The sequence below is a fragment of the Oryctolagus cuniculus genome, chromosome 11 (assembly GCF_964237555.1).
Source record: "Oryctolagus cuniculus chromosome 11, mOryCun1.1, whole genome shotgun sequence".
Taxonomy (NCBI): Eukaryota; Metazoa; Chordata; class Mammalia; order Lagomorpha; family Leporidae; genus Oryctolagus; species Oryctolagus cuniculus.
This window is the reverse complement of record NC_091442.1, coordinates 97,331,903-97,351,508: the sequence shown is the minus strand read 5'-3', so window position 1 is coordinate 97,351,508 and position 19,606 is coordinate 97,331,903. Positions and strand designations below refer to the sequence as shown.

General features: G+C 38.5%; 1 protein-coding gene across 10 annotated transcripts in view; it reads left to right on the top strand.

Annotated features, from left to right (window-relative positions):
• The window catches only part of CEP83 (centrosomal protein 83), a 162,301-nt gene that overhangs the window by 108,944 nt on the left and 33,751 nt on the right, over positions 1 to 19,606 (top strand). For 8 of the 10 annotated variants that reach the window (XR_011380196.1, XR_011380195.1, XM_070052706.1 and 5 more), the window contains 3 exons: positions 307 to 421; positions 1,243 to 1,387; positions 1,500 to 1,649. Coding sequence is in view for 6 of the 10 variants with exons in the window: in XM_070052706.1 (XP_069908807.1) it covers positions 307 to 421; positions 1,243 to 1,387; positions 1,500 to 1,649 (410 nt within the window). In the remaining 4 variants the exon portion in view is untranslated. Of the gene's footprint in view, positions 1 to 306; positions 458 to 1,242; positions 1,388 to 1,499; positions 1,650 to 19,606 lie in introns of those variants that run through there. The other 2 variants (XR_011380198.1, XR_011380197.1) reach the window with 2 other exon arrangements.

Here is a 19,606-nt window from a genome sequence, read left to right as displayed (position 1 = left end):
TTCAACAGTTTGCACCCACGTAGAAACACAAAGTGAAAAATACTGTTTGAGTACTAGTTATAGGCGGCCATTGGTGGATTAAGTCTTTTAAGATGTATTTGTATAGAAATGCCTCAGTTCTATTAAGAATTGTTTTCTTTGTGTCTCCTTGTTACCAAGGACTATACCAAGCACCGAAAAGCCTTCCTTTCTTATAGTCCATACCCTACTCCCAAAGTGTTTTCTCATTTGCACTTAGATTTTTGGTTAAGTACTAAATGTCAAGAAAATGACCAGTAGTAATTTCGATCTCTTACTTATTAACAGGTAAAAGAACTTAAACATTCAAACAAACTAGAAATAACAGACATCAAACTGGAGGCAGCAAGAGCTAAGAGTGAGCTAGAAAGAGAAAGGAATAAGATTCAAAGTGAACTGGATGGTAATATATGATTTCCTGTGTTTTCATTATTTCCAGGTATAAACTCAAATTATTAAAAATATATCAGCCACATTTTATTTCCAAATTCTTACCTTAGTTGAATTTAGTTTTTAAAAAATGTATGTTTTTCTTTTCTTTTTTTAAAAATTTATTTATTTGAAGGGCAGAGTTATAGACATGACTTGAGATGGAGAGAGAGTGTGAGAGAGAGCGAGTGAGCGATCCTCCGTCTGCTGGTTCGTCCCCAAATAGCCACAGTGGCCAGGGCTGGGCCAGACTGAAGCCAGGAACCTGGAACTCCATCCAGGTCTCCCACAGCGGTGGCAGGGGCCCATGCACTCAGACCATCCTCAGCTGCCTTCCCTGGCATCTTAGCAAGGAGCTGAATCGGAAGTGGAACAGCTGGAACTCAAACTGGGATGCCAGTGTTTAGGCAGTGATTTAACCTGTTGCGTCACACTGCTGCTCCTGAATTTTAATTTTGAAGTACATATGGAATATTTTTGCTTATACGTTGAATATTTTGTTCATTCTGTTATCTAAGTTTTTTAAAAAATGATTCTTAAGTTTATTGTCATAGTTATTTGATTAATAAATAAATTAAGTGTAACTTGAAAATGGGATTCCATCCTCCTTGGGTTTATAATTTTAAATCTGTTTAAATCAGTTTTATCAATGATATAAGGACTTTTGGGAATTCATATCTAGAGAGATTGTCTATATTCTTTTAATTTTCTTATCAGTTTATGAATGCTTACTGTTAATGATGATTTTTCATCTTAACCTTGAAAATGCTACATTTGTCTCCTGAAAAATACTAGGACTACAGTCAGACAATGAAATTCTCACATCAGCTGTTGAACATCACAAAATGCTCTTAGTAGAAAAGGATCGTGAATTAATACGTAAAGTACAAGCTGCCAAGGAAGAAGGTTATCAAAAACTTGTGGCATTACAAAATGAAAAGTAAGTAATTACCTTACTTTGTGTTAAATCTCCTTACAAATGAAAACATTTTGCTGTCATATCATCTTTATTGTAGTTTTTTTTTAAACATAATTATCGTCTATTGTTTTAGGCTAGAACTTGAGAACAAATTAGCCGATTTGGAGAAAATGAAAGCGGAACATGACGTCTGGAGGCAATCTGAAAAGGATCAGTGTGAAGAGAAATTGCGGGCTTCACAGATGGCAGAAGAGTTGGCCAGAAGGGAACTTCAGAGTATTAGGTTATATATGTAAAATCTTTCCATTTGGGGATAATTTCAGAGTTAATAAAGTGATAAAAAAGTAAACAGAGAATTCCAATATACAGTTTACCCAATACTAATATCTTATGTATTCATATGATGATAATCAAGAGTAAGGAATTAGCATTAATGCAATTAGGAATTCAAATAGGCATTACTATTATCAAGCCTATTTACTTCTTGGAAATTTTAGCAGTTGTCCCATGGATACTCTTCCTGGTCCAAAATTTAGTTCACACATTGCCTTTACTTAGTTTCCTTTATTCTAACATATGAACACTTCTGAAGAATGCTGGTCAGTTATTTATGGAAAGTCTCTTTGTTTTGATTTTGTATTTCATTTTTCATTATTAAATTCAAGTTTTTGTTTCTTTTAGCAAAAATAACACCAAAGTTATATGGCCTTAGTGCATAGTTTCAGGAGGTTCATGATATGTCCCTTTTAACTGGTGACATAAACTTTGTTCACTTGGTACAAGAATTGCCATCTAGATTTTTCACTGTAAAGTTGTTACTTTTCCCCATTGTAAAAGATATTTATCTTATGACTGTCCGTATGATACTTTATGGTTGTGTAAATATTCCTATGATACATTTCCCCTACCAGTTATAGCATTCATTGGTAATCCTTTCCTGACACTCTGATTATAGTATTTGCCAAATAGTGATTTTTTTCCTATATTCATTATACCTCCTACATTTTCAGTGGACATCTCCTGTGAGGAAGAGCTTTTTCTTCTTTAAATATTAATAGAATGATGTGTTGCTTATTGCTGGTGATATGTTCTGAGAAATGTGTTGTTAGATGATTTTATCAATGTGCAAATATGATAGAGTGCACTTGGAAAAATCTAGCTGTTATAGATCAGCCACTGAACATGACCGTTTAATGCCATCAAGAGGCACAGTAAACACAAGACAGTAGACTGCTACCGGCATAACCCACCATACAATTTTATTGTAAACTGTTCTTAATAAGTAGGAGTATACTCTGAAAAGTGATTATTGAAAATGTGTAGTAAATATATAAACCAGTAACATATCATTTCTTATCAAGTGTTATGTACTGTCTCATATGTGCTGTAGTTTCATACAACTGGCAGCACAGTAGGTTTGTTGATGCCACCATCACCACACACAGGTGAGTAATGTACTGAGCTACAGCTTGCAGTGGCTGTTAATAACTGGACAGTAGGGAGTTTTCAGCCTTATGGGACTACTGACCTATGTATGGTCCATTGTTGACTATTTATATCAATATGGACTAACAGACTCTTATTCTTCTGTAATATAATCTTATTGCTTCAATTGTCTCATTTTGGGCCAATGGACGCTCTTTAAAGTTGAATTCTGTATGTTTTTAGCACACTCCCACCATTTTTTAAAGTTCTTTTTTACTTTCTAGCATCATAGGATGTTTTAGATTCCTCTTTTACTTTCCCTGCCCCAGCGCCGAAATTACCCATTTCTCTAAGGTGCTTTAGTTTTTGTTGGAGCACGGTATTTGAAAGCCCAAGATCTCACTTGAGGTACGCTTGCTGTTACTTAGGGAGGGGAACGTTGCTTTCAGGCCTTCTCAGTGAACTGAGCTAGGAAATATATTTATGTATACACAAATACACATTTGTATCCATTTCTTTAATTCTAGATGTACACGTAGTCATGAGTTTACATTGACAGTTCCAATTGTTCCATACCAGGAAGTTCATTCTGGCCTTCTCTCTTCATATTTGTTTTATTTTATTTATTTATTTATTTATTTATATTATTTTTTGACAGGCAGAGTGGACAATGAGGAGAGAGAGACAGAGAGAAAGGTCTTCCTTGGCCGTTGGTTCACCCACCAATGGCCACTGCGGCTGGCGCACCGTGCTGATCCAATGGCAGGAGCCAGGTACTTCTCCTGGTCTCCCTTGGGGTGCAGGGCCCAAGTACTTGGGCCATCCTGCACTGCACTCCCTGGCCACAGCAGAGAGCTGGCCTGGAAGAGGGGCAACCGGGACAGAATCCGGTGCCCCGACCAGGACTAGAACCCGGAGTGCCTGTGCCGCAAGGCGGAGGATTAGCCTAGTGAGCCGCGGCGCCGGCCCTCTCTTCATATTTGTAACTCCTTTGACAGTGAGAAACTTGGCTTTCATTATCTTTAGTCCTAGTATGTGCATAAAATAGTTTTGGAATTGCTAACTCATGACTGTGAAAAACCCATTAACTAATATGTCATATTTGTATATAGTTCTTTTTTATCTTTAGCCTTAAGTGTGTGAGTATTATCAAAATACTGTTTGTCAGAGTTACTTAGGGTTTTTCTCCCCAAATCTTCATTCACTGTAATTATGTTATTTACTTACAAAACAGATTAATTTTGGGTTCCCACTTCATTCTTCTTTGTTTTATTTATTAATAACACATGAAAAATCAATATGATTCTAAAAGAACAATTGAAAAAAAAAAGAAACAACCCACACATTCATTGTAGGGTGATTTTCTCGTCTTTTTCTCCTCTACTCTCATCCATCACCCCCATGTAACGAATCACATTCATTTCTGGTTTATCCTTCCTGGATTTTTGCCCTGCCACCCCACAGTGGCAGACGCGTGTATACTCTATTTATACTTCTTATCAATCGATCCTGGAAATTGCTTCATATGAGTGCATGGAATTAATCCTCATTCTTTTTCACAGTTGTGTAACACTCCATTGTGTGTATGTACCAATGCTTATTCAGTCTCCTTTGTTTGAATATTTGTTTCTGATATTTTGTGATTACAGCTAATAATCTTGTACCTGTATGCATTTTCATGTTACTGGAGGTGTATCTTCAGGGGACTTATTGAATAGGTGGATCAAAATGTGAATTAGTGTACAGTTTTGTTAGGTTTTGCTGAATTCCCATCCAAGTGAATACTACTTTTCATCCTAGAATAGTTTAATTTGCATTTCTCATATTATCAATGAGGTTGAACAACTTGTAGTATGTTTTAAGTCCATTTTTTATCTTTGTATATGAATTGTCCATTTATGTCTTTCCCTATTGTCCTTGGTTTCTTTGGAATTTTTCCCTTCCTGTTTAAGAATTCTTTATTTGTGAGGAATATGCTTCAAATACTTTCTCTCATTTTGTTGGTTATCTTTTGACTTTGTTTATGGTATTTGTTGCCATGTCGAAATTTTTCTTACATAATCGAATTTACTAATGTTACTGCTTCTGGATTTTAAGTCATAGTCTCTCTGTCCACTGACCTTAAACAGGAGTTTAATGCTTTGTGCTTGTGTGGTTTAGATGTCTGATCTGTTTGGAGTATATTCTTACAAATGCTTTGAGGTATGGATTTAGTTTTATTTTTTTTGAAATGGCACTTACCTTTGCCCCAATGATTTGTGTTGATGCTTTTTTTTTTTTATTTGATAGGTAAAATTACAGACAGAGAGAGAGAGAGACAGAAAAGTCTTCCTTCCGTTGGTTCGCTCCCCAATTGGCTGCTATAGCCGTCACTGCGCCGATCTGAAGCCAGGAGCCAGGTGCTTCTTCCTGGTCTCCCATGCGGGTGCAGGGCCCAAGCACTTGGGCCATCCTCCACTGCCCTCCTGGGCCACAGCAGAGAGCTGGACTGGAAGAGGAGCAATGGGGACTAGACCCTGGCGCCCATATGGGATGCCTGCGCTGCAGGCGGAGGATTAACCAAGTGAGCCGCAGCGCCGGCCCTTGTGTTGATGCTTTTATGATATTTTAATTTTCTCCATATACTTGGATGTATTTCTGGACTTTCTATTCTACTTGACTGATCTGGTGATTTGTTCATGCACTCTACAAGAATATTTTAATCCGAGAGGCTTCATGATATGCTTTCATTTCTGGTTGAACTGTTTTACCCTTGTAGTTTTTCAGCATTTTTCTAGTTATTTTTGCATATTTCATTTTCCATGTAAACTTGAGTTCAGTGTCTATCTCCATAAAGTTTTTTGGTAATTTTATTGGAATCACATTTTTTTTTTTCAAATTTTCTTATGGTAAAATATGTATAAAATTTACTGTCTTATTCATTGTTAAGTATTGAATTCCTTGGTATTGAATACATTCTTAATGTTGTACAACTATCCATCTCTAGAACACTTCCCATCTTATAAAACTGAATTTTTTTAAAAATATTTCTTTATTTTGAGAGGTAGAGTTACAGACAGAGAAGGAAACAGAGAAAAAGGTTCTGCATCTGCTGGTTCACTCCCCAAATGGCCAAAATGGCTGGAGTTGAGCTGATCCGAAGCCAGGAGCCAGGATCTTCTTCTGGGTCTCCCGTGAGGGGTGCAGGAGCCTAAGCACTTGGGCCATCTTCTACTGCCTTCCCAGGCCATAGCAGAGAGCTGGATGGAAGAGGAGCAGTCAGGACTAGAACCCTCGCTCATATGGGATTCCAGTGCCACAGGTGGAAAATTAACCTGCACCACAGTGCCAGCCCTAAAACTGACTTTATACAGTAACATCATCTTCCCAACCCCTGGCAATCACCATTCTATTTTCTGGCTCCATGATTTTTGGTTACTCTGTGAATATCTCTCATGTAAGTGGAGTCATACAGTATCTGTTTTATTGTGACTGGCTTATTTCCCTTAGCTTGATGTCCTCAGAGTTCATTCATGTCACAATTTCTGTCCTTTTTAAGAGTAAATCATATTCCAGTGTGTATATGAGGGGACTTGGAAGAATTCATGCAAAATGTATATTAAGAAAATACTATGCATGGAGTTCAACATTTTTTGCACCACAATAAATTTTTAATTTTATTATTCTGAGAACTTTTGGAAATGCTCTCATCATCTATACTACCATTTTGTTTATCCATCCATGGACACTTGAGTTGCTTTCACATTTTAGCTATTCTGAATAATACTGCTGTGAACTCTAGAGTACAGATGTATCTTAGAGACTTTGCATTCAGTTACTTTTGGCATATACCCAGAGGTGGAATTGCTATATATGTTATATGATAATTCTATTTTTATTTTTTTGAGGAATAGCCATATTTTTTTTTTACAGTGGCTGTACCATTTTACACTCCTACCAACAGTGCACAAGGGTTCCAGTTTCTCCACATGCTCACCAACACTTGTTCTTTTCTGTTTTGTTTTGATACTAAACATCCCAATAGATGTGTAGTACTATATCATTGTACTTTTGATTTGTAGGCATAGCATATTTTCATGTGCTTATTGGATATTTGTATGTCTTCTTTGGAAAAAAGATTACTTGAATTTCTTTGCCTATTTTTTAAACTGTTCATTTTTTATTGTGAAGTTCTAGAAGTCTTTAAAAAATGTATTCTAGATACTGATTTCATCTCTAATATGTGATTTGCCAGTATTTTATCTCATTCTGTGGGTTGCCTTTTTACTTTGTTGATAAGTGCCTTTTTAAAAAATTTCTATTTCAGAATAGTTTTAAATTTACAAAACAAATTGTGAAGTAGTACATAGTTCTCATATGCCTCACACCCAGCTTCATTTATTACTAACGTCTCCTGTTAGTATGGTAGGTAGCTTTTTATGCACAAAACTTAATTTTCAAGAAGTCCAATTTCTATTTTTTGTTACCTATGACTTCAGTGTCATATTCAAGCAATCAGTGACAAATCCAACTTGATAAAGCTTTTGTCTCATATTTTCTTCTGAAAGTTTTATAGTTTTAGGTCTTAAATTTAGGTATGTTATCTGTTTTGACTTATGTTTGTATATAGTATAAGATAAAGTTCAAAGTTCAATCCCTATATTGGCCTGTTTAATCATATAAAATAAAAAATAGAGTAATAACCTGTTACAGTAATATTAACTTTTGTAATTAACCATATATTTACTCTTACATATCTGTATGTTTTTCTTCCCCTCCCTTACTTGATCTGTTTTTTTTCCTATAGACATACTGTCTAAAGCCCTTCCATTTTACACAGTTGGACTTCCTTGAGCATTTCTTGTGGGGCAGTCTTAGTGGGAATGAGCTCTGTTTTTGTTCATCTGGAATGTCTTAATTTCTCATTTACCTCTGAAAGACTGTTGTGACAGATACAAGATATTAGTTGATTTTTTAAAAAAAGATTTATTTATTTGAATGGCTGAGCAACAGAGAGAGAGAGGAGGAGGAGAGGGGAGAGGAGAGAGATTTTTCATCCATGTGTGAGCCAGGCTGGAGCACAGACCCCTGATACTTGGAGGGTGGAGCTTTTTGTTGACCCTGGTTCCCATGGTGTATGCAGAAAACTGTTCCTGGAATATGTACGGAACTCCCTGCCATGATGCCACGGGTGTGGATATTCTGATAGGAGCTAAAATTAAGTGTATTTATAAATCAAACCTTTCCCTAGAAGTTGCAAGCCTTCATTTGGCTCTAGATTTCCAAAGTATTTACATCAGACAGATTCTGCCATTATAATTATTGCCTAGGTGGGGAACTGATTCTTGGTGTTTGTATTCTACCATCTTCCCAGAATACTTTGCATTAAACTTAAGCTAATTTAAGAAAAAATGACATCTTTTTGATGTTGAATTGTCTAGTCTAAGAATAAGAATTTATTTCCATTTATTAAAATTTCCTTTTGTGTTTTTTTAAAAAAGTTTTAAAGCTTTCTTAATGCAATTTTGACACATTTCTTGAGTTTATTCCTAAGCATTTCATCTTAGTTGTAATTTTTCCCTTACATTTTGTCCTCTAGCTGGTTATTATTTGTTTACAAAGATTATCAATTTTTATTGCCTAATTGGGGTAATGGGGGAAAGAGAGACATTTCAACCATCTGATTTACTGTATCAATGCCTGCAACAGCCAGGGCTGGACTGGGTGTCTCACATGGGTGGCAAGAAACCAAGTACTTGGGCTAACATCTGTTGCTTTCCAGGCCCAGTAGCAGGAAGCTGGGTTGGAAACAGGTGGGACTTGATCCCAGGCACTCAGATATGGGATGTGGGCACCCACTGTGCCACAAAGCCTGCCCCCTGACTAATTTTGTATCCTGCTAACTTGCTCAGTTCTTTTATGGTTTGACTTCATTTTTTAAATTTTTTTGAAAGGCAGAGGGATGGGGGGAGGGAAGGAGGAGGGAGAGAAAGGGAGAGAGAGGGAAAGAGAAATCGATTTTCCATGCTTTCCACCCGCTAGTTTACTCTCCAAATGACCCAAACAGTCAGTTCCAGGCCAGGCCAAAACCAGGATCCAGGAACTGCATTCTGGTCTCACACGTGGGTGGTAGGGGCCCAGGTACTTGAGCCATCTTCTGCTGCCTTCCCAGACACATTGGCAAGAAGCTGGATCTGAAGCAGAACTCCAAGATAAGGGATGCTGGCACCACAAGCAATGGCTTAATATGTCATTGTGGTATTAAGGTATTAATTTGATTTTCTCAGATGACAAGTGATGGTGAACATCTTTCCATGTACTTAAGAGGCTACTGTACTTTGTGAAGTATGTGTTCAAATGTTTTGCCCATTTAAACATTTTTCTTGCTGAGTTGTAACAGCTGTTTGTGGGTCCTGCATATAAGCTCTTTGTTGGGTACGTATTTTACAGATTTTTTCCCCAAGTCTTTGCCTTATCTTTTGTTCCACCTAATTTGTGTTTATTGAAAGCAAAAGTTTTCGTTTCCATGAAATCCATTTTATCAATTGTTTGTTTTCTAGCTTGTGCTATTTGTGTTCTCTTTAGGAAATCTACTTGGTCCTGTTAAAAAAAAAGTCTCTTAGCTTTTCTTCTAAAAGATTAATCTTTTGATTCTTTTAGGTTTTAAGGTCCAATATGTATTTTTGTATGGTATGGAATGATGGCAGGTGTACTTTTTTTTAATGGAGGTATCCATTTGTTCGAGCGCCATGTATTGATGACTCTTTTCTGCCTTGAATTATCTTGGTTCTGTTGTTGAAAACTAATTGGCCATATGAGTGTGGATCTGTTTCTGGACTCTGTCCTATTCTGCTGATCTGTATTTCTTTTGTTTATGCCAATATCATACTATCTTGATTATTATAGGCTTATGGTAGGTTTGATTCAGGTAGTGCAAATCCTAACCTTGTACTTACTGTCATGATTCTTTTGGCTTTTCTAGGAGCTTTTCCTTTCCATATAAATTTAAAAATTTCCTTGTGATTTTATTCAAAAGTTTGTGATGATTTTGAGTTGAATTTATAGGTCAGTTGAGGATTATGATTTATAGGCCAGTGAGGAAACTGATTATTTTAACAATATTGAGTCTTTCCAATTCATGACATATTTCTCCATTAGATTCACTTTCATTTCTTTTATGAGAGTTTTCATTATTGACATTATGTACATCTTTTTTAAATTTTTAATGTATTTTTATGCTATTATAAAGGGAGTTTTAAAGAAATTTCACTTTTTTCAGTTGTTGATTACTATCATACAAAAAATATAGTTTTCACATACTGACCTCGAATCCTGTGGTTGCTCAGATAAAATTGTCTAATAGCCCTTTTTCATTTCTTAGAGTTTTCTTTTTTTAATTTATTTTTTATTTTTGACAGGTAGAGTGGACAGTGAGAGAGAGAGAGAGAGAGAGAGAGAGACAGAGAGAAAGGTCTTCCTTGTCTGTTGGTTCGCCCCGCAATGGCCGCTGCGACCAGTGTACCGCACTGATCCGAAGCCAGGAGCCAGGTGCTTCTCATGCAGGGCCCAAGCACTTGGGCCATCCTCCACTGCACTCCCGGGCCACAGCAGAGAGCTGCACTGGAAGAGGGGCAACCGGGACAGGATCCGGCGCCCCGACTGGGACTAGAACCTGGGGTGCCAGTGCCGCAGGTGGAGGATTAGCCTATTGAGCTGCGGTGCCGGCCCGATTTCTTGAGAGTTTTCTAAAGAAAGGTGCTTTGCTCCTTGTGCTTTCTTTCAGTTTACTTTGTTCTTTTAGTTATTTTTGAATTGAGAATTTAGTGTTTGTTTATTCATTCTTATTGGTAAGATTGTTCTGTGCTTATCCATAAATTATATTCATTAATTATCATTAAGTTTTATAAATTTTATCACTTCAATTTTTGTTTTCTTTTTAATCCAAGAGTTGTTCAACAGAAGATATGTAGGATTGCTAAGGCTGTCATAACAAAACACTACAGGCTGAGTGGTTTGAAAAACAGACATTTGTTTCTTGAGTCTAGAAGTCTGAGATGTAGGTGTAAGCTCATTTGGTTTCTCCTGGGGCCTCTCTCCTGGGCTGGCAGATGGCCCCCTTTTCGCTCTCACAGCCTGTCTGTGTACAAGAGCATCCCTGGTGTTTCTCCTCCTTAGAAGGTCACAGGCATATTGGATTAGAACTTACCCTTCGGGCCTCAGTTAACCTTCCCTCTTTAAAGGCCCTGTCTCTGGCTATGGTCATGGGATTAGGACTTAAGGTATGGATTTTAAAGGGTATATTTCAGTTCAGAAGATTTTTAAATTTTCAGATGGGAGAGCATTAAACATTGTTTCTGATAATTTCTAGTTTTATTTTTCATCATAATCAGAGTATTATTTGACTGTATGCAACACAATGATGTTTTCTTTATGATCTTATATATCAAGTCTAGGACTGGTGAGATGAGTGAAACACCCAGGTTACAAAAGTTAAGGAGGCGCTCACTTTCATAAGCTATTGTACTCTTAAAAATGTTGTACCATGGATACCTCATCTGCCTCCTCCTAGTCTTAGTCCTATAGTACTTGGTCAATTTTTGTGAGTGCTGTATTAGCACATGTTTAAACAAAGTACAGATGCTCCTTAAGTTACCGTGGTATTATGCCCATATAAACGCATCAGAAGTAGGAAATATTGTGAGTGAAAAAATGAGTCTAGGGGCTGCTTTTTGGCCAAGTGGTAAGATGCTGCTTGGGATGCTTGCATTTCATCTAAGAGTGCCTGTGGGTAAGTCCCACCTCTGTTCCTGATTGCAGTGTCTTAAAAATGTAGCAGTCTTTTTTTAAAAAAAGAAAAGCATTTATTATACCTAACCTACTGAACGTTGTCCCTTAGGGACACGGGATCCTGTAGAGTACCCATTGTTTACCCTTATGATCCTGTGGTTGACAGGGAGTTGGGTAGCATCATGAGAGATTGTTGTACTACCACAAATTTCACTACCTGGAGAAAGGATCAAAATTTACCATGTGCAGCACAGTTTATACTGAACGTGTATCACTTTCTCACCATTATGAAGTTGGAAAATTTTAAGTTGGAGTTGAACTGTCTAAAGTATCTGTAAGATCTGCCTAACTGTGATGTCTAGGTCTTGTGTGTGCTTTTTTGTCTACTTGGTCTTTATTGTATAAAGAAATAGTATATAAAGTCTCCTGTTGTCATTAGTTTGTTTCTGTGACTCATTTTTTAAAAAAAATTTTGCTTCATAAAGGCAATCATTGTGTTATTGCTATATAGACATTTATAAAAATTACTTCTTGATTATGAATTATAGCTTTATAGTGTTAAGTGATTTTAGAATTTTTTTCTTCTTACTTGAATTCTCCATTGTCTGGTATCATCACAGCTTTTGTTTTCCTTTTGTTTGTTTCTTCCTTTATTTTTTTTTTTAAGATTTATTTTTTTAATTGAAAGGCAGAGTCACAGGGGTGGAGGGGGACAGAAAGACAGACAAAGGTCTTCCATCTTCTGGTTCATTCCCCAAATGGCTGCAATGGCTGGAGCTGGGATGATCCAGAGCCAGGAGCTTCCTCTGGGTCTTCCACACTGGTGTAGGGGCCCAAGCCATCTTTGCTCTCCTAAGCCATTAGCAGGGAGCTGGGTTGGAAGTGGAGCAGCCGTGACTCAAGCCGGTGCCCATATAGGATGCTGGCATTGCAGACGGCAGCCTCACCCATTATACTACAGTGTCAGCCCTCCTTTCGTTCCTTTAAAAAAAAATACTTATAACTTGGACTTTTGGTAATCTGTTTTTTAAATGTTCATTTATTTACTTTTTATCTGTTTGGAAGGCAGAGTAAGTAGACACATGCACACTCTTCCTTTCGCTGCTTCATTCCACAAATGCCCACAACAGCCAGGGCGGGGCCAAGAGAAAATGAGGAGACTGTGGCACCATCCAGTTCCCTCACATGGTGGCAGAGGCCTGAGCACTTGAGCCATTATCTGCTGCCTCCCTGGATGCATTAGGAGGCTGGATCAGAAGCAGGATAGCCAGGACTCAAAATGGTACTCTAGTGTAGGATGCGGGCGTCATTAGTAGCTGCTTAATATGCTGCGCCACATGGCCTGCTTTACTGCTGTTGCTTAAGTTTGCCTCTTATACGTTTGTCTCTGTTTTTAAAAATTTATTTACTTAAAAGGCAGAGAGGGGGAGGGGAGAGAGAGAGAGGGAAATAGGGAAAGAGAGGGAGAAAGAGGGAGAGAGAGGGAGAGAGGGAGAGAGAGAGAGAGAGAGAGAGAGAAATCTCCCAACCACTGATTCACTCCTCAAATTCCTCCAAAAGCTAGGACTGGCTCCAGCTGAAACCAGCAGCTGGGAACTCAATCTGGGGGTCTCATGTGGGAAACCTGAGCTGCCACCTGCTGCTTCCCAGGATACATGTTGGCTGGAAACTGTAGCAGAAGCAGAGCTGGGACTTGACCTCAAGCAATCTGATATGGATGTGGGCGTCCCAAGTGGCATCTTAACCGATAGGCAAAATGTCTGCCCTGTTCCCTTATTTTTAAATTTTGAATCACTTTGTTTTTTAATTGCTTGTTTTATATACAGAATATAATTGAGTGTTGTTTTGTGAGCCAAATTGGAGATCTTTTTAAATTTTTAATTGACACTTAATAATTGTGCATGTTTATGAAGTATAATTTTTTCTTTACATGTATATAATATATAATGATCAAATAAGGATAATTAGCATATCCATCACTTGAAACATTTGTCATTTCTTTGTGATAAGAGCATTCAAAGTCCTCTTAGTTATTCTGAAATACGTAATAAGTTATTGCTAATTATAGTCACCTTTCTATGCTATAGAGCATTAGAACAGTGTTAACCATCTCCCTCTCTGTCCTTCTCATCCCCATCCACCTTTCTCAGCCTCTCGTAGTCACTGTTCATTCTCTGCTTCTAGAAGAGCAGTTTCTTTTAGCGTTCACATATGAATGAGAATGTGTATCATTTGTCTTTCTTAATATAACTTTCATCACTCTTTTTAAATAATATTTATTTGAAATTCAGAGTTACAGAGAGTGAGGGAGAGACAAAAAGATCTTCCATCTGTAGTTCACTCATCAAATGGCTGCAATGGTTGGGGCTGGCGCTGTGGCATAGCAGGTAGAGCTGCCGCCTGCAGTGCCAGCATCCCATGTATGCACCAGTTCGAGTCCTGGCTGCCCCACTTTCACTCCAGCTCCCTGCTAATGGCCTAGGAGAGCAGTAGAAATTGGCCCATGTGCTTGGGCCATGGACCTGCATGGAAGACCGGGAGGAAGCTCCTAGCTTCGGATTGGCCCAGCTCTGGCTGTTGCTGCCATTTGGGGAGTGAACCAGCAGATGGAAGACCTGTCTACCCCGCCCCCACCGCCTCTGCCTTTGCCTCTCTGTAACTCTGCCTTTCAAATAAATGAATCTTTAAAAAAAAAAAAAAAAAAAAAAAAAAAAAAAAGGCTGCAATAGCTGGAACAGTGCCAATCTGAAGCCAAGACTGAGGAACTTCTTCCAAGTCTCCTAGGTAGTTGCAGAGGCTCAAGTTCTTAGATGTCCTCTGCTGCTTTCCCAGGCAAATTAACAGGGAGCTGGATTGGAAGTGGAGCAGCCAGGACTTGAACTGGTGCCCATATGGAATGCTGGTCCTGCAGGTGGCAGCTTTATCCACTGTGCCACAGCGCAATTCCCAACTTAAATCACTTAGCACAATATCCTGTAAGAGTAACCATGATGGGATTTCGTTCCCTTTTATGGCTTTGTAATATTCCATTGTGTGCACAGCCCACATTTCCTTTATTCATCCTTTAATGGATACTCAGGTTGTGTTGATACCTTGGTTGTTGTGAGTGGTACTGCAATGAAAATGTGAGTGCAGATGGCTCTTTGACATATTGATACCCTTTCCTTTAGATTTATACCCTGTAATGGGATTATTGGATCATATGGTATTCGTGTTTTTAGTTTTTTGAGTAATGTTCATACTGTTTTCTATACTGGCCTAATTTACATTCCCAATAACAGTGTATAAGAATTCTCTTTTCAGGGCTGGTGCTGTGGTATAATGGGTGAAGCCACCACCTGCAATACTAGGATCCCATATGGGTGCTGGTTCAAGTTTTGGCTGTTTCATTTCCAATCCAGCTCCCTGCTAAAGTGCCTGGGAAAGTAGCAGAGAATGGCTCAAGTGCTTGGGCCCCTGCACCCCTGTGGGAGACCTGGAGGAAGCTCCTGGCTCCTGGCTTCAGCCTGGCCCAACCCTGGTCTTTGTAGCCATTTGGGTATCTAAAAAAAAAAAAAAAAAAAACACCTCCTTTCTGTGCATGTTCAGCAGTATTTGTTACTTTTTCTCCTTTTAATAATAGTCATTCCATCCGGGTGAGCTGGTATCTCATTGTGATTTTGAATGCATTTTGCTGATTGTTAGTATTGTTGAGGATTTTTTTGTATACTTGGTGGCCATTTGTATTTCTTCTTTTGAGAAATATTGATTCAGTGAAATGCAAATGGAAATCATAATGAGATATTATCTCAACCCAGATGGAATGATGATGGAAAAGGTATTTTGGGGAAGACCTCAAAAGCATAAACAGACAAGTGGGGTTTTCTTCAAGTAAACTTCTTTGTAGGAAAGGAAACTAGCAGAATGAAGAACTTTTCATTTTAGGGGGTGAAATAAGTCCCTTCATGTTACAGTATGTTGTAGTGAGTTCCTGCTGCCTGCATAGACTTGTGGACAAGAGTGTGAAAGATCACTTACTGAGATTTGGGTCCCCCCCCCCCCCCCGTTTATCCTGGAGCTGTTTGGAGAGTTGGGCATTTCTTTCAGTTACGGCAAGGGTGTGGTTTATGAGACTGTGTTTGTTATCCTTTTGTATATTGTTTTCATGAAATATATGGGTAACGTGGAACTAGACATCAGCCCTTTTGTACTCAGAAGCTCTGTTTCTGCTTTTTAAATAAAAATCTTAGCCACTCCTCTAGTTGTACAGATTAAAGTTGAGTTTGAGTGGCTTTTAAACATCATATTCATGGGCAGGCACTTGGTATAGCTATTACAATGCTTCTTGGGATGCTTGTATCCTGTATTGGAGGGCCTGGGTTGGAGTTTGACTTCAGCTTCCAAGTCAGACTTCCTGCAAATGTGTACCCTGGGAAGCAGCAGGTTAGGGCTCAAGTACTTGGGTTGCTGCTTCCCTTGAGGAATACCTAGAATGAGGCCTGGCTTATACGTGGCTGTTGCAGGCATCTGGGGCATGAACCAGCAGATGGAAGACCTGTTTCTCTCTGCCTTTCAAATAAATTAAAAATAAGAATTTAAAAAAATAATATTCATTAATTTGTAGATAATGTGTATATGTTTAAGATTTATTTATTTAAAAGGCAGAGTTACAGCAATAGAGGAGGAGACATTTTATAACTACTGGTTTACTCTCTTAAGGCCAGGTGGCTGGGACTGCATCTGTGTCTCCCACAGGGCTGGCAGAGTCTGCTTTCCGGGCACATTAGTAGAGAGCGGGATTGGAAGTGGAGTAACTGAGACTCGAACTTGTGCTCATATGGGATGCCAGTGTTGCAGGTGGCAGCTTAGCCTGCCATGCTGCAATACCAGCTACCATAGGTTATGTTTTCAGAAAAGATTCTTGATCCACGTTACTAAGGAAAAAACTTCAGGTAATAGTATATGTATTATTTACCTATGTCGGGTTTTATGAACTATTATTTTAGTTGGTTAGTGGCTATGATTGTCAGTCATCAATCTGTAATGGATTTTGAGAGCCAGGCTTTGCCCATCGCTGCTTATAGGTGGGTACATTTTTAACTATTTAGTACAAGTGGTTTTCTCTCTCTCTCTCTCTTTTTTTAAAGATTTATTTTATTTATTTGAAAGAGTTACAGAGAGAAGCAGAGAGAGAGAGTGGTCTTCCATCCACTGGTTCACTCGCTAGATGGCCGCAACGGCCAGAGCTGCGCCTATCCAAAGCCAGGAGCCAGGAGTTTCCTCCAGGTCTCCCACATGGGTGCAGGGGCCCAAGGACTTGGGCCATCTGCTACTGCTTTCCCAGGCCATAGCAGAGAGCGGGATCGGAAGAGGAGCAGCCGGAACTAGAACCAGCGCCCACATGGGATGCCGGCACTTCAGGCCAGGGCATTAACCCGCTGCGCCACAGCGCCGGCCCCTCTTTTTTTCTTAAGTCTCTTGTTGGCAATCTCCAAAAAAGAGAGCGAGGCCTTCCCCAGGAATCTCACTGTAATGTTTTATCCTATTATATCCTCACAATTTGGCTAGTTAGGATCTTTTTTGTTAAAATTCAAGCCTGCTTCTGCTGCTTTGAGTTTCTGTTGCCATAGTGATAAAATGTTCAGCATTCTGTCATTACTTGAAGACAATATGAACTTGACCCTTAGATTTTTTTAGTTTTGGGTTTTTGTTGTATAAAAGAGCTTTCATTCCTTTAGCTTTTCTTTAATATAAATCATTTCTTTTTCCATTAGATAATTTGATAATTTCTCCTTGATTCTTCTTCAGTCTCTTGAGATCATTCATGTGTTTAACTGACCCCAACTCATTTTAAAATAAGGTCATAGTAACCATTGTAAAATGTAGCAGGAGCAATTCACAAGACTTGCCTGGCTTCTTTAAAGTGTTTTACAATTGTGGTTTTTTTTTTTTTTTTTATGGCAGTTCTGATTTACTTATTTATAAGCCCTGCTATATAAACCGGGTCTATTTGATCATTCATTAAAATAATCATTATTGTAACTTCTCTTATTTAGAATTTGTTATAGGTCAGAGAATATCTGTGAAGAAACAGGTTTGCTGGGAAAATGAAAAGTATAAATCATATGAAGCAGAATTAAGCATTTATTTACAAACCACATAACTGGAATAAGTAGATATTAATCTGCTAAATATTAATTGCTGCTTTGGCAGATGCTTTGAATCATTAATTATTTACTGTTCTTTTTGTCTTGGTTAAAATGATTTCTTTACCACTAGCTTATCATAGTGCCAGGAGTAATAAATTAGTTGTGTGAAAGTATTTTCTCTTTCCGAAGCCTGCCCCGTTATACATTTATTTAGCTTGTAAAGTTTTAGTTACCTATAAATGTAGAAAGTTTTAGGAGAGGAGCCCAGTGCTGTGGCTCAGCAGGTTAAAGTTGTATGCAGTACTAGCATCCCATATGGGTGCTGATTTGAGTCTCTGCTGCTTCACTTCCAATCCGGCTCTCTGTTAACGCACCTGTGAAAGCAGCAGAGGACAGCCCAAGTCCTTAGGCCCCTGCACCCACTTGGGAGACGGGGAAGAAGCTCATGGCTTCCACCCGGCCAGCCCTGATCATTGCAACCATTTAGGGAGTGAACCAGTAGATGAAGGGTCTCTCTCTCTGTCTCTCCTCTCTCTTCTTCCCTCTGTAACTCTGCCTCTTAAGTAAATAAATCTTTTTTAAAAATCATAGGAGTTAATATAAGATAAAGTATGTACTCAACTTTTGATTATAAGAGCAACCCAACTACAAGCAAAAACAAGAATGTTTTAGCTGTGATAAATTGTGGAAAGGGCAAAGATTATGTTGCTCTCATGGACAAACTCAAATGTGATCATATGAATGTGGCTTCCTCTTCCTGCTCTCCTTTTCTGTGTCCTGTATTGGTTCAATTCTTACTGCTTTCTCTGTGAGGCTAAAGACATATGATGATACTAAAGAGGACAGAGGTCTTACTTGACAACTTAAGTTAGAAAAATCTAGAAAAGAATCGGGGTCTTATTCACATGTCTGTCCCTGACCTTATCATTGTGGCCGGCTGAGACCCCACACCCTGGCCCAGTGAGGTTATCTGATGCCTATTTCTCTAGTGTGGTGGCTGGAGAAGGAGGTGAGGAGACACAGTCTGATAGCAAAAGCAGGGGTGGGTGGTGACCTGGGGAATACCAACAGTAACTCTCCTTAGCAAAAGGGAATGTGGGGGTTTAAGGTGTTCTTTGGTAAATGCCAGTTGTATGTCCCTGACATGAAACCAGAGTGCCCTGAAATCAAGAACCTTTTGAGTGCCTGTGTGACTCTCAAAAATTTTGGACTTTGGAGAATTTTTGATTAGGTTGTTGATCTGAGAAAAACTATACAAATATTTGAAAATCTGGAAATTTCCAATTCTGAAACACTGCTGGCCCCAGCACTTTGAATAAGTGATATTTAACCTCTATCCCTTAATTTATCTTTTGCAGAGCTTAAAACTCAGAGCTGTTTTTCATTTAGAGCCTTCTGGTTTTTCTTAAGCTTTTTGGGAAATGTTTTGATTTAAGCACTGGGTTTTTTGTTGTTGACTGTGGTGGATGTTTGCTCCTTCCCCTCCCCTTCTCCTTCCAGAAACCTTTTATTTAAGGAATATAAACTTCATGCATTTCATAAATACAACTTTGGGAATATAGTGACTCTTCCCATCATACCCACCTTCCCACCCACACACCCACCCCTTTACCTCCTCCCTCTCCTATTCCCATGGTTTTTTTTTTTTTTTTTTTTTTTAAACCAAGATCTTTTTTCAGTTAACTTTATACACATACAATTAACTCTATACTAAGTAAGAGTTCAACAAATTGTAAGGGAGAAAAAAAAACCTGTTCCTTAACAGTCGAGACACAGGCTGTTCAAAGTCACTGCATCTCAAAGTGTTAATTTCACTTGTACAGGTTACCTTTTAGGCGCTCTATTAGTTATCACAGGTTCTCCTGATCAGGAGAACATAATAGTATTTGCCCTTTTGGAACTTTGCTTTTTTTTTTTTTTT